We start from the raw sequence: 19,253 nt of genomic DNA, 5'->3' as shown, positions 1-19,253 counted from the left end.
ACTGGGGGTCTTCCAAGGCTTTGAGGTTCAGTGATGGCCCAGGGCCCTGCTTGCGTCAGAACCCACTGCTTCAAGCTCCCACCCAAGCGCTCTTTCCGCAGCACCGCAACCTCAACGAGCCGGCCGTGTAGAGCGTCTCTTAGCTCCTGTGCAAGCAGAAAACACCAACACTGTGTACGTGGAGAAAGGACCGCGCCGTTTTCTGCTCCTGGATTCTGTAGAAACATCCATTTGACCCTCCCCCCCCCCCCCCCAGAGGACTTCTTAGCCCAAGCTCTGGGCAAGGTCCTTTGAGAAAAGCATGACATCATTTCCTCATCTCTGCAATCCAGGAAGTTCATCTTCGAAAAAAAATCACAAAAGCGAACCCCTGGCATTTCTTATCTCCCTTCTTCTGCCCAAGCTGGTCTTGCACAAGCAGGATGACCTTCCATTGGGTGACAAATATGTCGTAAGGGAAACGTTTACAGGCACTACAGGAATGACCTGGTGCCTCGCCCACCTCATTAGAATTCTAATTAGGTGTGTAGGAGAGGCTGCTATAAATGGTAAGGACATCCCCAGCCATCTCCCCACACCTTCTGTCCATCTGTCCGTGCCATTCCCACAGAAGAGGCAGAGGAAGGCGAACATGACGGGTGAGTGCATGGCATCTTCCCTCCAGGTCCCTGCTGGAAGCCCAAGCTTCTCCCGGGCCAGCCTGAGAGGCCCGTGTTTGGCTTGGGACATCTGCCCCGGGGGGCTCTGAAGGCCAGATCTTAGTACTGAAGGATGGTGTATTCACGGGCGCCTCTTTCTCAGGGGCTGCCTCATCCCTCCAGCGCGATTCCGGGGGTAGGACATGTTTGGAATGTAGTCCTGAGTAATGGCCAGGTATTCCACCCAGCTGGATGTCACGTCCCTTAGACAGATGGACACGTCTGGCCTTTTCAAGCCGGCTGAGCCCTGCTTCCCCTATTTCTCAGTGCAATTGTTCCAGCTGTCAGGAACGTAGGCAAAGGAAAGCACATCTCAGCGCTACAAGGGAGAGCGAGAGTGACAGCATGTAAGTTGATTTAAAAAAAAAATCATTAGCACAGCTGGAATGCTCCTAAGTAAACCACACATCCGGAAGCACCGCAGGCTCTTTGAAAGTGACTTGATGAGCTGAAACCTCCCGTGGCAGAAGGAGCAGGTGTGCCGTGAGGCCGTCCCTTCGAGCAGCACCGGGGAAGGGGGTGAAAAAGAGCTACGGGGAGTACAGGTTCTTTGGCCCTGTGGTCACTGCTGAGGATCTGGGCTCTCGTTAGTCGGTGCCCCTGCCGGGCAGCGTGCTAATTATTGCCTGTCAGGGGTGCTCAGCCTCGTGGGTTGACTGGGACGCCAAACCCAAACAGGGCATGAGTCAAACCTGTAAAATATCGTGAATGGTCGTTAGGACCTCGGGAAGGTTTGCCAAAGAAACCCTTCAGCATGATGCAAAAGGCAAATGCTGGTTACATGGGTAATCCCAAAGCCCAGGGCAGGGTGGCTGCAAACACGAGCCCCTCCCCTGTCCCCCGTTTGCTCCTGTGAACATGCATTCGCGCCGGCTTGCTGACAAGAGCTCTGGACCCTACACACTGTAGCACGAGGGGATGTCAGCGTGACCTAGGCCATCTCCATTCCTCCAGGTGGGCAGGCTTGCCGGGGTCACATAGGAAGTTGGGAGCAGAGTCCAGATGAGGTCCCAACAGTGCCCTTTCCACTCTGTCCTGTTACCAGAGCTGAGCTCAGAGATGAGCACGTGTGACATCTGGGACGCGGGAAAACAGTACTGACCTTGGTTTCTCCTTTGAGCTCTCTTCCCAACTGCCTTTGTGTTTCTTGACATCACCATGCCCCAGGTTCCCGTTTGCAAGATGCAAGGCCTGAGTAGACAGACTCCGGGCTCCTTCTGGTATTGACCGCTCTCGCCATGAGAGGAAACCGGGGGCAGGGAGCCTGGGCCCCAGCATGTGCTCACCCCAGGGGGCGAGCGCACGGCCATCACTCCGCAGGCCCTGCAGGGACCCCCCAATAGCCCGCCCGCTGTGAGACCACCCCACAGCCGCACGCAGCGTGTCAATGCCCGTGACTCATGGAGACTCTGAGCTCTAAGAGCTCAACATCTAAATCAACCAGAGATGTCCTCAGGTCACGACAGAATGTAGACACTAGCCAGTTAGGAAAAAAATTCAATTTTTCAAAAGGCAGGGGAGAGACAGGTGGATACCTTCATTCCCTTGGATTTGTCACGTTGTCACGCATGCAGTTCCTAGCTCAGCACCAAGTCACTCAGCCAGGCAGTGCTCAGAAGAAGTTTCTTGAATAAATGAATTTTACGCATAGGACAGCCAGGGAAAGGAGGCACGGCAGGTGCAGTGGGGGACCCAGCCACCGGAGCTGGAGTCTCTGCCCTCAGTGAGCTCACAGCCTGACCGTGCTTGGAAACACCAGTTCACCGGCAAGTGACCCGCAAGGCGGACTGTCATTAGGCTGCATTGCAAATCCAAACCCAGCACTGTGGGGGCCGGCGGGAGGAGGACATTAAGCTCAGCCAGGGTTTGGGCTGGGGGAGGCCCTGGGAAGCGGATGGCATTTGGTCACGGATGGTGAGTTAGGCGTGGTCAGGAGCCTCGTGCGGTGAGGAGTGTTTCAGGCACAGGGAACAGGAAAATGAATGTGGGTGGGTTGGCAGGTGTGAGCCAGGGTCCCAGGTGCACGCCCGGCTCCTAACTTAAGGTTCTAGTTGGAATCAGCAGGGGCTCAGGTATTCCACTCCCGCTGGAGGGAGGAGCCTGGACGGTGGTGGGGACGGTGGTGGGGACGACGGTGGCAGAGGAAGGCCTGGCTGGCCATGCTCTGCACGAAGTGGTGCAGCGTCCTGGAGCCCACCCTGGAGGGGGAGCCTTGTTCCCCACCCCCAAAGGACTTGGGGGCCCTGGGTCAGAGGCAGAGTCCTCAGGGTCCACACCTGCGGGCGGCCAGGACCTCTGTTCTGGGGACTAACCCTCGGTCCCCCTGGGGCGGTGAGCTTTTCTTGCCAGCTACTTTCCCGCGCAGAGCACAGAGCTTCCCTGGGCTCGTGCCCCATCGGCCGAGGACCCGTGCCATTCTGGGCTGTGGGTCGGCCCCAACACATTTTTCCTTGGAGCTGGGACACTGGCGGCTCTTTCTGCTATAGAAGCAGCCAGGAATTCCTCCTGGGGTCCTGCCCCCCTTCTGTAAACCCAGGAGTGTGCAGGGCTCGCCTCACGAGAAGGGGGACCCTGGCTTCCTGTCTCAGCCCCCTGGACCAGAGTGACACCTAGGCTCCCTCTGCAGGCACATCGCCCCTGTGGGCTCAGGGGCTCAGGGGCTCAGGGGCTCAGCGGGTAAATGAGAATAAGCTGCCCCTTCTCTGGCTCAGCCCCCCCGCCCAGCTTCCTGTCGCCTGGGGCAGCCCCTGGTCCCTGTTCCCTGGACCCAGACCGGCCAGCAGCTGCATCCCCCTGCGGTGAGGGCTGCCCAGGGTTCCACTTTTGCTGCCTAGGATTCCCTGCGGAGGTAGAACAGCCCCAGGGTTACACGTGCGCATCCACAGATGTGCCCCTACCAGCTGAGTGACCGTGGGCAGGCTACTTAACCCCGTGTCTCAGGTTCCGCATCTCTAAAATGGGGCTGCTTTAGGGGCACCTGGGTGGCTCCGGCAGTTAAGTGTCCGACTCTTGATTTCGGCTCAGGTCATGATCTCAGGATCGTGGGATCGAGCCCTGTGTCGGGCTCCGCCCTTAGTGGGGCGTCTGCTTCAGGATCCTCTCTCTCCCTCTGCCTGTCCCCCTACTCGTGCTATCTCTCGATCTCTCCAAAATAAATAAATAAGTCTAAAATAAAATAAAATAAAATGGGGCTCTTTTGGTATCCGCTTCATAGGTGCTCAAGCCACATATTTTATTATTACTTGGAAACTTCTTTCGTGAACCTCTTCTCTCATTGCCTTGGGGTCTGAAGAAAACCCCATGAGATGAAGTCCATTTTTTAATCAAGGAGGACTTCCCAGGACCCTCTCCCCCTCTGGCCCCCTCACCAGCCCCTCTCAAGTCCCCAGTTCTTGTCTGTGTGCTGTTTCTCTTCACCTCCCATAATCTCTCCATCTGTCTCCACCTTGCTGGGCTGCACTCCACACATGGGGCAATCGTGCTCCCCAGGGCCCGCATGCCGGCCTGGGGTGTGAGGCGAAGTAGGAAATTCTTTTCCTTATCGCTTAGGAGTGGAGGGAACAAGGCCCCAGGGTTTCTCGTAGTGGCTGAGGGATGGGTTCAGAAGGCGTCTGCCTTCCCTGCTCTTAGCTTAGTTTCCTCCTCCGTGAACAGGAGCCTGTGATTCCCCCCACCTCCCTCCCAGAGCAGCCGTGTGGCTCAGGCGAGACAGTTGGCAGGAGAGGGTGCTGATGTGTGCTAAATGGTGAATAAGCCTAAGGGAGGGATTCTCAGTCCCGCCTGCCTATTAGAATCACCGGGCAAGTTTAAAACAACAGAAAAAAAAAAAAAAAAAAAAAACTCACCAATGCTGACCTATGCCTGAGACGCTAATTGAGTCAGTCTAGGAAGGGGCTCAGGCCAATAGAACACTCTGCAGGCGATTCTTATGTGCAGCCAGGGTGGAGAACCCCTGGGTCAGGAGCTTCTGACCTCTCTTTGGAAGTGAAGGGGCCACGGAGTCCTTCTTCTTTCCCCTCCCCCTGACCATGTAACATCAAGGCAGGGAGTAGGCTACGGGTGGCCCCTTCTCCATGACAGCTTCCTGGAACTGTGCCCAAGTCATTGACTCCACAGTCCCCTTGATTGGCTACCGGGTAGCAGCTAGGAGTCATGTGTGGTCAAGCAAAACTGGCTTCCAGCCTGGGCTTGGGTCCAGGCTCTGCCTGAGCATGTTATTTGGCAAGTGACGTCACCTGACTGGACTTTCAAATCTCTCATCCGAGACATGGGGATAATGACATCGTAGGGTTTTTGTCACTATTGAGGGACATAATGCAGGTAAGATGCACCGTGCCTAGTGCGTCTGAGGTTCTCAATAGCAGCCAGGAAAGAAGCTCAAACCCTCCTCTATCCTTTGCTGCTATTGGCATTATGTGTGCGATAATAATAAGGGATTTGTCCTCCCCGCCCTCACCTCTGGGGGCCCAGGCTCTAGTGATGGGATCCCGATAATAACCCTACCAGGGAGGACGTTCCGGTCTCACTGTGCCCTTCTACAGATGGAGAGAGCACCGCTCAGAGATGTGGAGAGCTCGCCTGAGGCCCCTCACCCCTTCAGAACAACAGTCCAGGGTTCATTCCTCATGACCCCAGGGGACCTTGCTAGGCTCTCACTCAGCTGCCAATGGAACCCCATCTTCCCCACCACCTGGGTGCCAAGAAACTCTACCACCACCCCTCCCCCGGCCATGCTGCACAGGGATCAAACATGTCTGAACGTGGGGGAAGGACAAAGGGAAACTCCCCAGGCTCAAGAGAGCTGAGATCTGAGAGGAAAGCCCTGTGTGCCTGGGGCCAATGCAGGGCTGGCCAGGAGCTAGGGGTCCCAGGTGCCCGGAGGGGAGCGGCGGGGAGAAGAGGGGGAATTGGGAATGGCTCACAGCCCCTCAGTGACCAGAATTCCAGACCTGGTTTCTGGGCCACGCTCTGCTTCCAAACTACTCTGTAACCTTTTGGAGGTTCAGTGTTCTTCCTATAGTATGGGAATATTGGATTACATCGCTGTTTTTCAAGCTGCCAGTTGTCACTCGTTAGATTGTAAAATCAGTTTAGTGGATTGTGACCAGCGATCAAAAAAAAAAGAAGAAGAAGAGGAAGAAGTAGAAGAGAAAATATCAGTGAAATTCTGTTATAGACCCATGTATTTAAACACTCTAATTTTTTAATGTGGTTTCTAACAAAACGCTTGAAGACACTTGGCTAGATGATTTTTAGTATACCTATCAGCCCCAAATAGCTCTAGAAACCTGTAAGATAAAAATCTGTCTAGGGAGGGGAGATGGGGACTAGGGTCTGGGCAGGTGGGGAAGACCCAGCCATTGGAGTATCAGTTATCATGCCGGCCCACCTGCCGGCACCGGATGGTGCGGTCCTCCTGGAAATAGGACACGTGCAAACCCCAGACACAAGGGGGGCAACCCCTGTCTGTGGCCGGTGATTCAGTTACAGAGCCAGGCTGATGAAGATTGAGAGACCGGGAATCTGTTCTGTGCTTCTCATGTTATCTCTGCCAAACGTGGACCACAGAATGAGTGGGTGGGAGTTACATTTCAGAAATACGGGATTGGGCTTGGTTATGAATGACAGTGAACTCGCAAATAACAATGGCTTAGAGAAACAAGACAGAAGCTTGCTTCTGTCTTAAACAATAGGTCTAGATGTGGGCCCTTCTGGGTGGGTAAGGCAGCAGCCTGACTCTGTCCAGGCTCCTGTTCTGCCATCCCCAGGGGATGGCCCTGCATGGTCTCAGATGGCCTCTGTCCACATCACACCCACACTCCAGGCAGCAGGATGGAAGAAAGAGGGAGGTAAGCAGATTCTTAATGGTTTGCCAACCATTTTTAAAAAGAGGTTTCCTCAAAAGAATTAAAAACAGGTATTCAAACGAATACTGGCATAAGCACATTCCTAGCGACACTCTTCACAAGAGCCAAAAGGTAGAAACAACCCAGATGTCTCTCAGTGGATGAATGGGTAAACAAAATAGGCTACAGCCATATAACAGAATATTATGCAGCCATAAGCAGGAATGAACTCCTGATAAATGCTGTCACATGGATGAACCTTGAAAACATTATGCTAAGTGAAAGAAACCAATCTTGAAGGCCACAGAGCTGTGTGACTCCTTCCATATGAAATGTCCAGAATAGGCAAACCCATGGGAACAGAAAGCAGGTTCGTGGTTGCCAAGGGGGAATGGGGAATGACTGCTAACGGGCATGATGAGCAGATCTGAAACCAGACCATGGTGATAGTTTCCCAACATGGTGAACGTACTACACACCACTGAATTGTACACTTTAAAATGGCTAAAATGGTAAATTGTATGTTCTGTGAATTTTAGCTCAATTAAGGGGGGAAAAAAAGAGGTTTCTGGCAGCTGTATAACTTCTGCCTACAGGCCATTGGCCGGAACTCATTCACGTGACCAGCACCCGCCCCCCCCGCGCCCCCCCCCCCGCCAGCTGCAGGGGAGCCTGGAAAATGCAGTGCCCAGTTATATAGGGCCTTTTATTACTAAGAAAGAAGGGGCGAGGGACTATCGAGATAGACGCTTAGTAGTCTCTACCACGTTGGGACTGCTGGTGGCACTGATATTCTCAGAATAGAAGAATTGGGGAAATTGCCCCAGGCCTGACCCTGGAGTTAAGCAGTAACTCAAGGAGGTGGCATGGAAACATGAGAACACTGGGATGAGAGTCCCAGAGATGTCCCACTGTGGGCAAGCCACCCTCCGGGCCTCCATGTGCTCACATCCAGAATCAGGGTGTGAGTATATCATCTGTCTCCATGGTTTCTTTCCCTCTGATGTTTTTTAAGAGTGTATGTTCGTAAGTCAATTGTAGGAGTCATGCAACTCTCCCTTCCTCCCTTCCTTCCTTCCAGACTGGAGCAGAATATAGCTCTGAGCCTCATAAATGTCCATGAGGTTGTAAACTCGAGAAGAACCTTACTTCTCCTGTCCTCCCCCTCTCCCTGCCCTTCCCTACTCTTCCCTTCCCTTATACTCAGGCAGAGGGGGCTGTAATTAATGTTCTGTCAAGGGGTGGGGGGGGGCAAAGGAAACTAGGAAATCCACGGACAGGATCATCAGATCCTTGATTTGGGGGCTGGCAAAGCCAATCCTAGGGTTCAGAGACAGGACAGTGACTGAAGGGGACAGCTGTGGAAGGGGAAAGTTCTCCGAAACCACACCAGAGGCTTTATGAGCTTGCATTCAACCTACCGGTCCACTCAGGGATGCAGGGATAGGCTGCTCCCCTTTTATCCACCTCCCACGTAGAATGAATGCCCTTTTGGAAGACGCTTCTCTTCCAGATGCTCCCTCTCTCCTCTTTGTCAGAATACAAACGGCAGCAGGGAGGATAATGTATAGTGAGGTCCCCTCACCACCTGGGTAACTTCTAGACTGAAGGTCCTACATGGGTCTCCCTTCCAGGCAGAGAACTGGGGACCACGGCAACAGGAGAGTGCCAGTAAGACCTGGGTTCAGAACCTGGCTCTGCCGGTTACTAGGTAGACCTCAAATAAGACATTTATCTCCTTGAGCATCAGTTTCCAATTTGTATAAGGATTCCAGCCGTGATGTATGCAAAGTGCTCTGTATATTGTTAACAGCAGTTGACATGCAGTAGACTGATGTCAAATGTGAGGCCTGCTTCCCCTCACCTTCCAGCTCAGAGAAGCCTTGTGTATCCCACAAGCCCTCATGGGGAGCTTGGCTCCTTTGTGCCATGGCTCATGCTTGGGGTCAGGAAATGCAGAGATGACCATCACAGTCACTCTGAGCGAGGCCTCACCTCCTGGGGCATGCACAGTGCTCCTCATCTCCTTCCGGGATCTCTGCAGCCAAGTACCTGCAGCTCAGCCTTTTCTTTGTCATGTTCCCTACAAACAAGCCATTGGTTTCTGAGATGAAAGGGAGAACCCTACTAGGGACTCAGCAAATAGTGCATAACCCCCGGTGGCGCAAAGAAGGAGGGGAGGCAGATGCAAGCTACAGACATGGAACCCCTCTTTCCTTACCCCTGTGCTTGGTAGAGGGCTATCTGGGGACATACGTTCTGCTCTCAAAAAGTTCATGGTCTAAAGTAGCGAGCTGCACCTGGAGGAGAAAAGCATGCTTCCTTTTGGGTTTGGGAGGGGGGTGAGGAATCTCTGGAGACTCATATGATCTGAAGCTACATGTTCCTCAAGGCTCTTCTTTTTTCTAAAACAAGACAGAGAGTAAAGCTCTACCAGATCGCAGCTGGCGGGGATGCGCGGTAGGTAGTAAGCAAGTTGGTAGGAAACGGGTTTAAAACGATGGGACCATTGCCCTAGAAAGACCAAGCAACTAACAAGCTAGCTCTATACAAGCCATATAGAGCTCAGTGTTTGCCCAGTTATACGGGGGTGTATAGAGTGTCTCAGATCTGGGCTGTCATTCAGTATTTATGTACAGGAACGTTCATCTTCTTTCTGCTCTCCCTTTATTCAATAGATACTTGTTGATTGCATGAATGCTTTCATTTCCCTGAGTTTGTGCAAAAGCTTATCACTTTATTCTTTCAATACTTCTCTGTTGAATGAATGAATGAATGAATGAGTGAATGGCAGATGTGAGTGAATGAATCTTTCGTACCCTGAGCGGGTGGCAAGAACACTTCCTGAACCCCCTCTCCAGCAGCAGTCTTTGGCTCACCACCCCAAACAGTCTGCATTTCTCCTGAGAGAGAATCTATGAGGAGCCTTTGCCCATCTCCCCCACTGCTTGGGTGGGAGCCCCCAGCCCCGGGCCTGCCCTAGAGCCCCACTCTCTGCCACCTCACCTTTCTCTTGCGTGCAGAGCCACTGGGCTAGCCAAACAACACACCTGCTTGCCCTGCCTCAGGAATCTTCTGGGATGCAGGCTGCTGCCTCTGCATCTAACAAAATTCTCTTCAAGACCCGACATTTTCTTTTTTTTTTTTTTAAAGATTTTATTTATTTATTTGAAAGAGAAGGAGAGAGAGAGCACACAAGCAGAGGCAGAGGGAGAGGGAGAAGCAGACTCCCCACCGAGCAGGGAGCCCGATGTGGGACTCGATCCCAGGACCCTGGGATCATGACCTGAGCCGAAGGCAGACGCTTAACGACTGAGCCACCCAGGTGCCCCGAAGACCCGACATTTTCAATGAAACTTTTTCTGATCCCTACAACTGAGAGGGATTCTTTTCTGCCTGCATCTCCTAGGCACCTTTTACTCTGGACAGTGGACTTACCCCATTACATCATTCATTCCCACTTGTCTTACCCATGGCTGAAGCTCTTTGAGGGTTAAAACCACTTTTCATACAGTTTTACACCTCCAACATTACACCTGATGTAGTGTCCTACAAATAAAAAATGCTCTGTATATGTTTATTGAATGAATGCCCCATACTCACCTTTCCTTATGGACTAAATTTTGAGCTGTAGTCATGATGGTCATTGCATGATGAGTCTCTATTTGTTCATTTATTCCTTCATCCATTTGTCTATCTGTTTGTCCTAACACAATCAAGCAATGTGCTACGCATCAAAATATGAAGATCAAGAAGGCACATTCTGATGGAGAGAGGCAGACACATATAAAAAAAAAATTGTGCCCGGCATTGGGACGTGTCACCACACTCCCATCATAAAGCCAGAAACCGGTTGGGTCTGCAGGAGAAGGATGATAGAACATCTCAAATGCAACTTGAAGGAATAACGTTTCTCAGAAGGTTGAGCTAGGCTACCCTCCTTATACATCACAGCATCCATCATAAACCCTTCTCGGTTTAGCTCCACAATCACATAAGAAGAATCTGGGACCGGGGAGGGGGAGGTTCGAGGTATTTGTCCCCAGGGTCTTATCCAAAGGTCTCATGGGGCTTTGACTGGTCCCTATATACCACTCTTGCCAGTGAGCCTCTGAAAGTCCCCTCCAGGTCAGTGACTGCCCCATCTCTTGGCCTAGAAATGCTTCTCAGTGTCATGCCACGCCCCCACCAGCCAGCAGAAGAGGCCCATCCCACACCCAGGGGGTGCACAGCTAGAGAAAGTAAAGAATATACGAATAAGCACTTGCTGGATCCTGGAGTGGGTAAAAAGCACCTGGTGTCTGGGAAGGTGCAAAGGGAAAAAGCAAGCAAGTTTTCCCTTGGTGGGTGGTGGATTTGAGAGACACAGCCTCCTCCCGGGTCAGTCTGATCCCCCCGCCCCCACCAAAGTAATGATGCTGAAGCGACAGAATGTGCTTACACAGAACTGGTTGCATGGTTCTCCTGGCTGGTTGGGTGAAGCTACGCTGAGCACGTGGCCTTGGGGCCTTAAAGCTGAGTGACAGGTGACCAAGTGGAGGGGAAGAAAGTCTCAGGGATAGTGTGCGCAGAGGTTCAGCTGCCTGGACGGGCAGCATGGGGAACAGGTTATGAAGTGCTTGTTATGCTCAGTCAAGGTCTCTGCATTTTAATGTGCTTCTTCCTAGAAGTCTGGCTCTTCCCCAACCAGCCCCACCCAAAAGCTGTCCTTTTGGTAATTGCCCCCACGCCACCATCCCTTGCCTTCCAGGACCTCAGGTCCCCCCTCTGTCTTACAGCTTTAGAACCGCAGACCATTAACTGGCAGGCGACCTCCAACCGGCAGGCACATCACACAGACAGGTTCTCCAGCCAGGAACTCATCTTGCGGAGAGGCCAATCCTTCAATTTCTCATTGGGCTTGAACCGAAGTCCTGACAGTGGAGAAAGACTGGGCTTTATCGTCTCCACAGGTATCTGCTCACCACTCCCCCCCACAAACACACACACCTGAGCAGCCCTTGGGGCTGTCCACCCAAGGGGTGGTGGTGTGACATTGGGGTCACTAGGCGCTGGGCTCCAACCCAGCCCTGCCGTTGACTTGGTGTGACCTTGGGCTAGTTCCTGCCTGTCTATAAGCCCGAGAGTCCTACTATTCAAGTCCAGAGAGATTTGGCCTACCTGGTCTCTCTGGTTGCTTCCCGTGTCATCATGTGGTACTTCTGTGGATGATGTCCCCCCAAAGCGCCCCTGCGGTTGTACCAGGATTGGATCTTTCCCCGCAGTCTGGCTGGCACTCCTTGGTTCCCATTGTCCTCTGTCTTCTTTTATTTTTTTTTTTCTCTGTCTTCTTTTACAGGGCCGTACCCCTCAGAGTCGGCCGGGACAAAGGCTGTGTTTCCACTCTCCAGTGGGACAAGTCGTGGGGGCTGGAGTGCCCAGCTCGTGTCTGAACAGGACAATATTCTGACCATCTCCATCTCTAGTCCTGCCAGTGCACCTGTAGGATGGTACACACTGAGCAGTGAGATCTCCTCCCAGGGCAGAGACTTCAGTCTGAAACTTGGGATGTTCATATTGCTCTTTAACCCCTGGTTGCCAGGTAGGCACCTAACCAACCACACTCGCGGCCATCAGCTAAGCAGTACCGATGGAAAGGAGATGATTTTTACAGGCTCAAGTTTGATTAGGGGAAGTGTGTGGGCTATGGAAAGAGCATAGAGGCTAGGAGTCAGAAGCCATAGATCTGAGTCCAGCTCTGCCACCTAACCAGCTCTGTAAGTCTGGGCAGTCTATCCTTCTGAGCTTCAAATTCCTTACCATTAAATGGAAACCCTGCTATTTCCTCTGGAGCTATTGTGGGGATCTCATGAGCTTTTACAAAGTGCATAATATGGTATAACTATAAGGGACAGTGACCACAGTACAATTCCATAGCATGGAGACAGCTTCCCACCTGAAGGAGCAAGTATTTCATTCCTAGGGTCTCACTTTCAGACCCTCAGGTCATCCCGGCTTCTTCAAGTTCATAGTTGCCACAATATGAGTTGGAAGCATTAGAGTTCAAGGCTTCATTCCTTAGTGGAGGTTGAGGGAAGGGCTGCAGGTATGGTTTGCTCCAGCCACTAAGCCGGTCCTCAGGAATGGGAGGAAGACCGGTTTCTATAGTCCTCTGTAAGATTCTAGTTCATGACATCTGATTTTTGTATCAAACAGAGGATGATGTCTTTATGAGTAACCATGCTGAGAGAGAGGAGTACGTTCAGGAGGATGCCGGCATCATCTATGTGGGGAACACGAATCGAATCGGCATGGTTGGCTGGAACTTCGGACAGGTAAAAGGGTCATAAGGAGGTTGGGGATACTGTTCCTATTACCCAAGAAGCTCTGTGGCTGGCCCTGCAGAGAGGTGGAAGTTCCCAACTCTATTTGCCTGCCCTTCTATTCATTCACTTACTCATTCAGAAGACATTTACTGACCACCTACTATGTGCCAGGCCCCAGCTGCACACTTCTGCACCCAGAAGACAGATAAGACACATTTTCCTCTTTGAGGGACTCACCCTCTAGTGGACAAAACAAATATATAACTAAATCAATACAATGGGGTTTTTATTGGTACCATGATACACAGTTGAGGATAAGGCCTAGAAGAGCCACTTGGGATAATAGTGTACTTTCTGTTATTCATTCCATGTAAGAATGCGACAGAACTTCCCTGGTAGGAGCATTTGGCCTCTCAAAGCCATAGCCTCCTGGTCCTTCGTTACTGTGACCCCCCCATCTGAATCCACAGAGCTCCTAGAAAACATTCAGGGATTCCCTCCACCTCTCCTTCTTTCCAGCATATAAATGAAGATATTAGGGTGGGTGGGGTGCCTTGGATATCCAGGAGGGGATGGGCAGAGCATGGGCCTCCAGATCCCGATCTGTAGTCAACCAGAGCAAGTCAGCTATATATTTTATATGTTGGAATTTTTGGGCCAAGTTTCATTGGAAAGAAGAAAAAAGAAAAAAAAAATGTGTAAGGGCATGCAGTGCACCTCAGGGTGAAAGGGAGGCTAATTTTGATGGCGTGGTCTGCAAAAGCCTCTCTTTCAATCAGAACTTTTCATCAGAAACCTGAAGGAGGGCAGGGGAATTAAATAGATGTCTTGGGGAAAAGCATCAAAGGCAGAAGGAACAGCACATGCAAAGACCCTAAGGCAGGAGAAAGCGGAGCCTTCTCCATTTGAGAAGCAGTGACTAAAAATAAGTCTTATTTTGGGAAAATGGCTTCAAAATCTTCTTTCAGTGGGATATTTTATCTTTATGATTAGTTTCCCAGAAGTCTAAATAATATGCTCAAGACCATGGAGTCAGATGGAAACTTTGAGATGAGCTTGGCCTGATCCCCTATTTATACAGATGGAGAAATCGAGGACCAGGCAGGCTAAGAGATTTGCTCCCAAGGCCACGAGAGTGAGGGAGTCTCCTTCAGTTTAGGGACCTCGACAGAGGGCCTGGTGGATAGCCAGGGCTCTGGCTGAATTTGCGGCTTAGAGGCTGGGCGGCTACTCCTCGGGAGCTCTCTGTCCCGGGGGGCCACAGAGTGGAAGACCCCGGGTCGTTCCTGTGGTTCTCGGCCGCTTAGCTCCTATACCCTTAATTAGCCAACACTCCATGTCATTTCTTTCACCATCACCTATGGTCCCATTTCGAACAGTTCGAACAAGGCATTCTGGACATTTGCCTCTCGATCCTGGATCACAGCCTGAATTTCCGCCGTGACCCTGCTACTGATGTGGCCCGCAGAAATGACCCCAAATACGTCGGCCGAGTGCTCAGTGCAATGGTGAGTTATAGGAAAACCATAATAACCAGTTGTTACCGTAGATTGAACTCAACTACGGGTTAGGTACATGTGTTCCTTACGTACGTCATCTCATGGAAGCCGCACAAAATGTAGTTGGTGGTTATGACCATCCCACTTCGCACACACAGAGCATGAGACTCCTCTACATTAAAGCACTTGCCTCCGACCCCCTGGTGAGTGAACAGCAGAGGCCGAGCTGGACCCGGGCCTGCCAGGCTTCAGGGCCCTGTCCACTCTATCTTGAGGCCTTTCTCAGAAGATAAGGGAACTTGCCCTTTTGGTGTCTCCCAGGCTAGGAGGATACAAAGCTGAAACTCTGCTCCATCACTGGGCCTCCTGGGGAAAAGGGTAAGTTCCCAAGTGAGCCTGAGGTATTAACCTCCTTTGCTTTGATCCCTGCCCTCCACAGCCGAGTGTTCAGATGCCAGTCTGGGCCGCAGCAGGCTGGCCCCCTCAGCACCTAGATGGGGAACCCCGAGCCGCTGAAGGGACTGGCTCACAGCACAGCGCCTCTGAGTCAAACCAGAACAAGTCCTCCAAATGCCTGCCCAGGGCCTCTTGCAGTCACTCAGTCCTTCCACATGAGACCTGCCCCCTCCCCGAACACACACGCACACACACACACGCGCGCACACGCGCACGCACGCACACGCGCGCACACACACGCACGCACACAGGCGCGTGCACGCACACACACGCACACGCACGCACACACACGCACACGCACACACAGTCACACACACACGCACACGCACGCACGCTGGGTCCGGGAGGAGTCTATCTCTCACTACTCAGTGTGTTGACAAGGCCCCCCTCAGAAAGTGTCCAAACATGGTCACCACCTGCTCAAAAGTTCTAAATTAAAAAGCGGAAAGCTGAAGCGTTCTTGAACTTTAAGCCTCTGAAACTCATGGCCCAGAAGCGTCGAACTTTTTTGTTATTGTTAATGGCCTAGGCCTTTCTCCGTCTCCTTCCTTTTAACATATCTGAGTTAACGAGCTCGCTAGGTTGCTAGACTTCAGAGCAATCTTCTGACTGCTGAATAACCAGAGGGCTTCCTGAAGAAGGGAGGCTGACACCGGCCTGGCAGGAAAGGAGTGAGGGGGAGGCCCAGAGGATGTGGGGCCACGGAGGCAGCGGGCAAGAACCAGGGAAGTGGGGCCTGGGCTGACCCTTGGAAATTGAGTGGCCTGGGAGAGGTGGGATGGAGCCGAGGCCGAGGCTGAGGAAGACTGAGCCTCATACGCCCAGGAGAGGGTGGGGGAGGCCAGCCGGCTCCAGCAGCTGCTGACTCACTCTGACCCTGGAGACAAACCAGGTTATCTCAGTGCCAAGCTGCTCAGCTGCACCTCCCTGCGCTCTCTGCCTTGAGCTAATTACGGCCTGTATGGATGGGGCTTTGAAATGCTCAGCTTTCAGCCAGAGATGACCCTGCTGATTACCACTTTGGTGGCTGGAGCACCTCTGACTCAGGAGATGGGATGGGCTACGTAATCTTCCATTGTGGAGAAGGCCCGTCTTGCCTGATTCTGTGATTATAGCCCAGGCCTTGCTGGAAGTGGGGGGAGGAGTGCACCCTTCCCGCAGAGGGGCTGGGGAAGGCTGGCCCGGCCTGTGCTGGGCAAGGATCCTTCTGTGTCCAGACTCTGTTCTCATTGGCCTCGCCACATGTGGAGCCCCACAAAGACAGGGAGCGGGGCTCAGGGCCTCTCACTGGGCGGTTGGGGTCAATCAATGCTGGTCCAAGTTTCATAAACTCTGAACACTCGGTTCCTGGAAGCCCATTTGTTTCTAACTTTCCCTATTTGGGAAGGAAGGTGAAGAACAAAGGCCCAGAGAGGTGAACTGACCTGCCCACTGTCACCCAGCTGACAAGTGGCAAAGTTGGGCTTAAAACCTGGTTTCTCCTTTCTTTCTCTTCTAACTTTTAATTGTGGCAAAGCTCAGACCTTCACAAAAATAGAGGAAACAGTAAAACGATCTCCCAGGTACCCACCACCAGCTTTTGTGGTCCCCTTCTCAAGGCCAGTCTGGTTTCAGTGCTGACCCCCTCCTTTACAGAGTATTCGATAAATCACAGACATTATATCATTTCATCTGTAAATATTACAATATGTGTCTCTAAAAGACAACGGAACTCAGGCCTCCTGATTCCTAATCTGGAGCTCTGCTCACACTGCATCCTGCCTGTGCTGCTTATACAAGAATTAGGCCTTCAGTTGAACAAATGAGTGAGTGAGTGAATGAATGAATGAATGAAAAGCAATATTCCATCTTCATGCGTTCCAAAAGGTTAGCTGCTAAAGTTCTAAAGGCACCTTTTCAGAAGACCAGTATCCCCAAATTGAGTTTCAAAACATGGACTCCCAAGTCAGACATCAAAGACAGCCCATGAGTCGTGGCAAGAAATCACCAGCAGGCTGGCCTACGGACCCTGCCTTGCCCCTGACAAGCCGCGGAGCCTCAGGTTAGCCTGTGAGCTTGCTCACGGGATTGATAGATGGGTTAGGGGCAATCGATCGTGGCCCATTAAGCAAAACCCTTTTAAATTAATAAACTCTTCAAGACCCCTAGAGGATCATTATTACAATTATCATCCCCAAATCACCCAGGCAGACACAGAAAATCTACTTGACATCTCCCTGGCTTCCCTCCTCATCTCCCCACCTTGTCCCCTGAACTCTCCGCTGATCTGGGGCTCCCTCTGCTCAGGTCAATGGCAATGATGACAATGGCTTGATCTCTGGGAATTGGAGTGGCAACTACAGGGGTGGCGTGGACCCACGGAACTGGAATGGCAGCGTGGAGATCCTCAAGCAATGGAAAAACTGGGGCTTCCGGCCAGTCCGATATGGCCAGTGCTGGGTCTTTGCTGGGACCCTCAACACAGGTACTCGGGCACGGTGGGCAACCGTGGGGGGCGGGGGGCCTAAGGTGCCATTTCCGCTGCAGCCCGGGTCCTCATACTGCTCCTTGACTTGCAGTGCTGAGGTGTTTCGGGATTCCCTCCCGGGTGGTCACCAACTTCAACTCAGCTCATGACACAGACCGCAACCTCAGTGTGGACGTGTACTATGACCGCTACGGGAGGCCCATAGACAAAGGCAGTGATAGCGTGTGGTGAGTAGCTGACCCTTTCTGAGCACCGAACCTGAGCGGCTTCTTACTCCCCCCCTCCCCCCGTCCCCCAGGTCCTGGGACCCTGGTCCAAACAGGAGCTGGGAGGCAAGTAACACGTGAGCGCAAGCTTTAGAATGGGAATGTTGGCAGTGCTGATGAGACCTCTCGTAAGACCCAAAAAACAATGCTTCCCAGGGCTCTGCGAGGTCTGGGAGTCCACTGTCTCGCCTTTGGATGAAGGGTCCAATACCAGTGGCTCATGGGCTCTAGGCAACTGCTCTGAGTTTAGAGGGTCCACTAGACCCTAAGCTACTTTAGAAACTCTTGATTTTCTAGTACCGAATATAAATTTATCTTGTTTCAGGCAACCCATATGACTTATAGGCTCGCTTAAAGGAAAGCGGTGCATTTTCTCTTATGCATGTGGACTTTTTATGCGCCTTGATTGATAGAATAAAAAGTCAGTTTATTCTGGATTTCAACTGAAAAGGAGAAGCCTTGTGTGTAATTGAACGTATATATGTCTAACCATAAATATGCCACGTGCACATGTATCTTTATGCACATATGTACATGTAATGTCTAATGGGTGGTACGTGGAAGTCAGTTGTATAAAATTTATAGACATGTATCTATAACTTCATATAGTAGTATATATACATAAAATAAATATTATTTTTTGAAGATTTTATTTATTTATTTGAGAGAGAGAGAGCAGGGTGAAGGGCAGAGGGAGAAGCAGACTTCCCCCTGAGCAGGGAGCCCGATGCGGGACTCGATCCTGGGACTCCAGGATCATGACCTGAGCTGAAGGCAGTCGCTTAACCGACTGAACCACCCAGGTGCCCTAAAATAAATATTATTATAGCTATTTGAGATCATACTATATGCCAAGTTATTACCAAGTGGTAACTGAAAATGATTCTGTCTATATCTGCATGTACATATAGATTCTATGTGCCTATATATGCAAAGAAGTATGTGCATATATGCTAACAATCTATTGTTTTTAATCCATTTCCAAGGATACCCCCTCTCTCACACACACACACAAACACACAATCACTCACACGCATATAGGGCCAAATAACCTGATAGCGGTTGCCATCTTATTTCCAGATGTTCAATTCTGAGACAGTCTGTATAAAAGAGTTCCTATTACTTCATATCCCCAGAATAAGGAGGTCCAACTTTTCTGAAATGTGCTTAGTGTAACCAATTGAATAAAGTCAAAGGAAAAGAAATATGAACGGAGAAGTTGTTAAAACAAGTCAACAACAACCCCACACTAACATGGGAACTCAGTAAGATAAATATCCCCTCACCTCCGAAGGAGAGTAAGGCTTACGTAATTCACCCGAGGTCACGTGGCTTCTAGGGTGTAATGAGGAAGAGAAGGCTTGTTTCAGGCTGTTCTTTCCTGATCTGCACACATACAACTTTCTGTCTAATGACATTGCTGCGTTAGCAAGATGTTGTTTCCCAACTACTCATAAATGAGTCTTTTTTTTTTTCCTCCTCCCTGGTTTTTTCTTTTGTTGTTGTGTCCCAAATCACTGCAACCTGTTTTTCACCGCTGGGGTAATGCCATTCCTGGCCTTGGTTTCCTTCGCAAGAGGTGATGATTTGTCCAACATCATTTGGGAAGGGAGATCCCTTTGGGCGTACCCCTTCTGGGATTATCCTCTGTGCTAGGATCCACAGAGGGACCAGAAAGCTGGAGAGTCAGTCCTCTACTGAAAGCATTCTGGTGCT

General features: G+C 51.3%; 1 protein-coding gene across 1 annotated transcript in view; it reads left to right on the top strand.

Annotated features, from left to right (window-relative positions):
• The first annotated feature begins 539 nt into the window (after nucleotides 1-539).
• Nucleotides 540-19,253, top strand: part of TGM3 (transglutaminase 3) — a 38,999-nt gene continuing 20,285 nt past the window's right edge. The window contains exons 1-7 of the mRNA XM_036093147.2: nucleotides 540-638; nucleotides 11,323-11,496; nucleotides 11,883-12,125; nucleotides 12,740-12,858; nucleotides 14,229-14,357; nucleotides 17,091-17,268; nucleotides 17,363-17,498. Of these exons, the coding sequence (XP_035949040.2) occupies nucleotides 632-638; nucleotides 11,323-11,496; nucleotides 11,883-12,125; nucleotides 12,740-12,858; nucleotides 14,229-14,357; nucleotides 17,091-17,268; nucleotides 17,363-17,498 (986 nt within the window). The 5' untranslated portion in view covers nucleotides 540-631. The remainder of the gene's footprint in view (nucleotides 639-11,322; nucleotides 11,497-11,882; nucleotides 12,126-12,739; nucleotides 12,859-14,228; nucleotides 14,358-17,090; nucleotides 17,269-17,362; nucleotides 17,499-19,253) is intronic.

This window comes from Halichoerus grypus, chromosome 10 (genome assembly GCF_964656455.1).
Source record: "Halichoerus grypus chromosome 10, mHalGry1.hap1.1, whole genome shotgun sequence".
NCBI classification, from domain to species: Eukaryota; Metazoa; Chordata; class Mammalia; order Carnivora; family Phocidae; genus Halichoerus; species Halichoerus grypus.
Note: the sequence above shows the minus strand (reverse complement) of the source record. Positions and strands in the feature narration are given on the sequence as shown.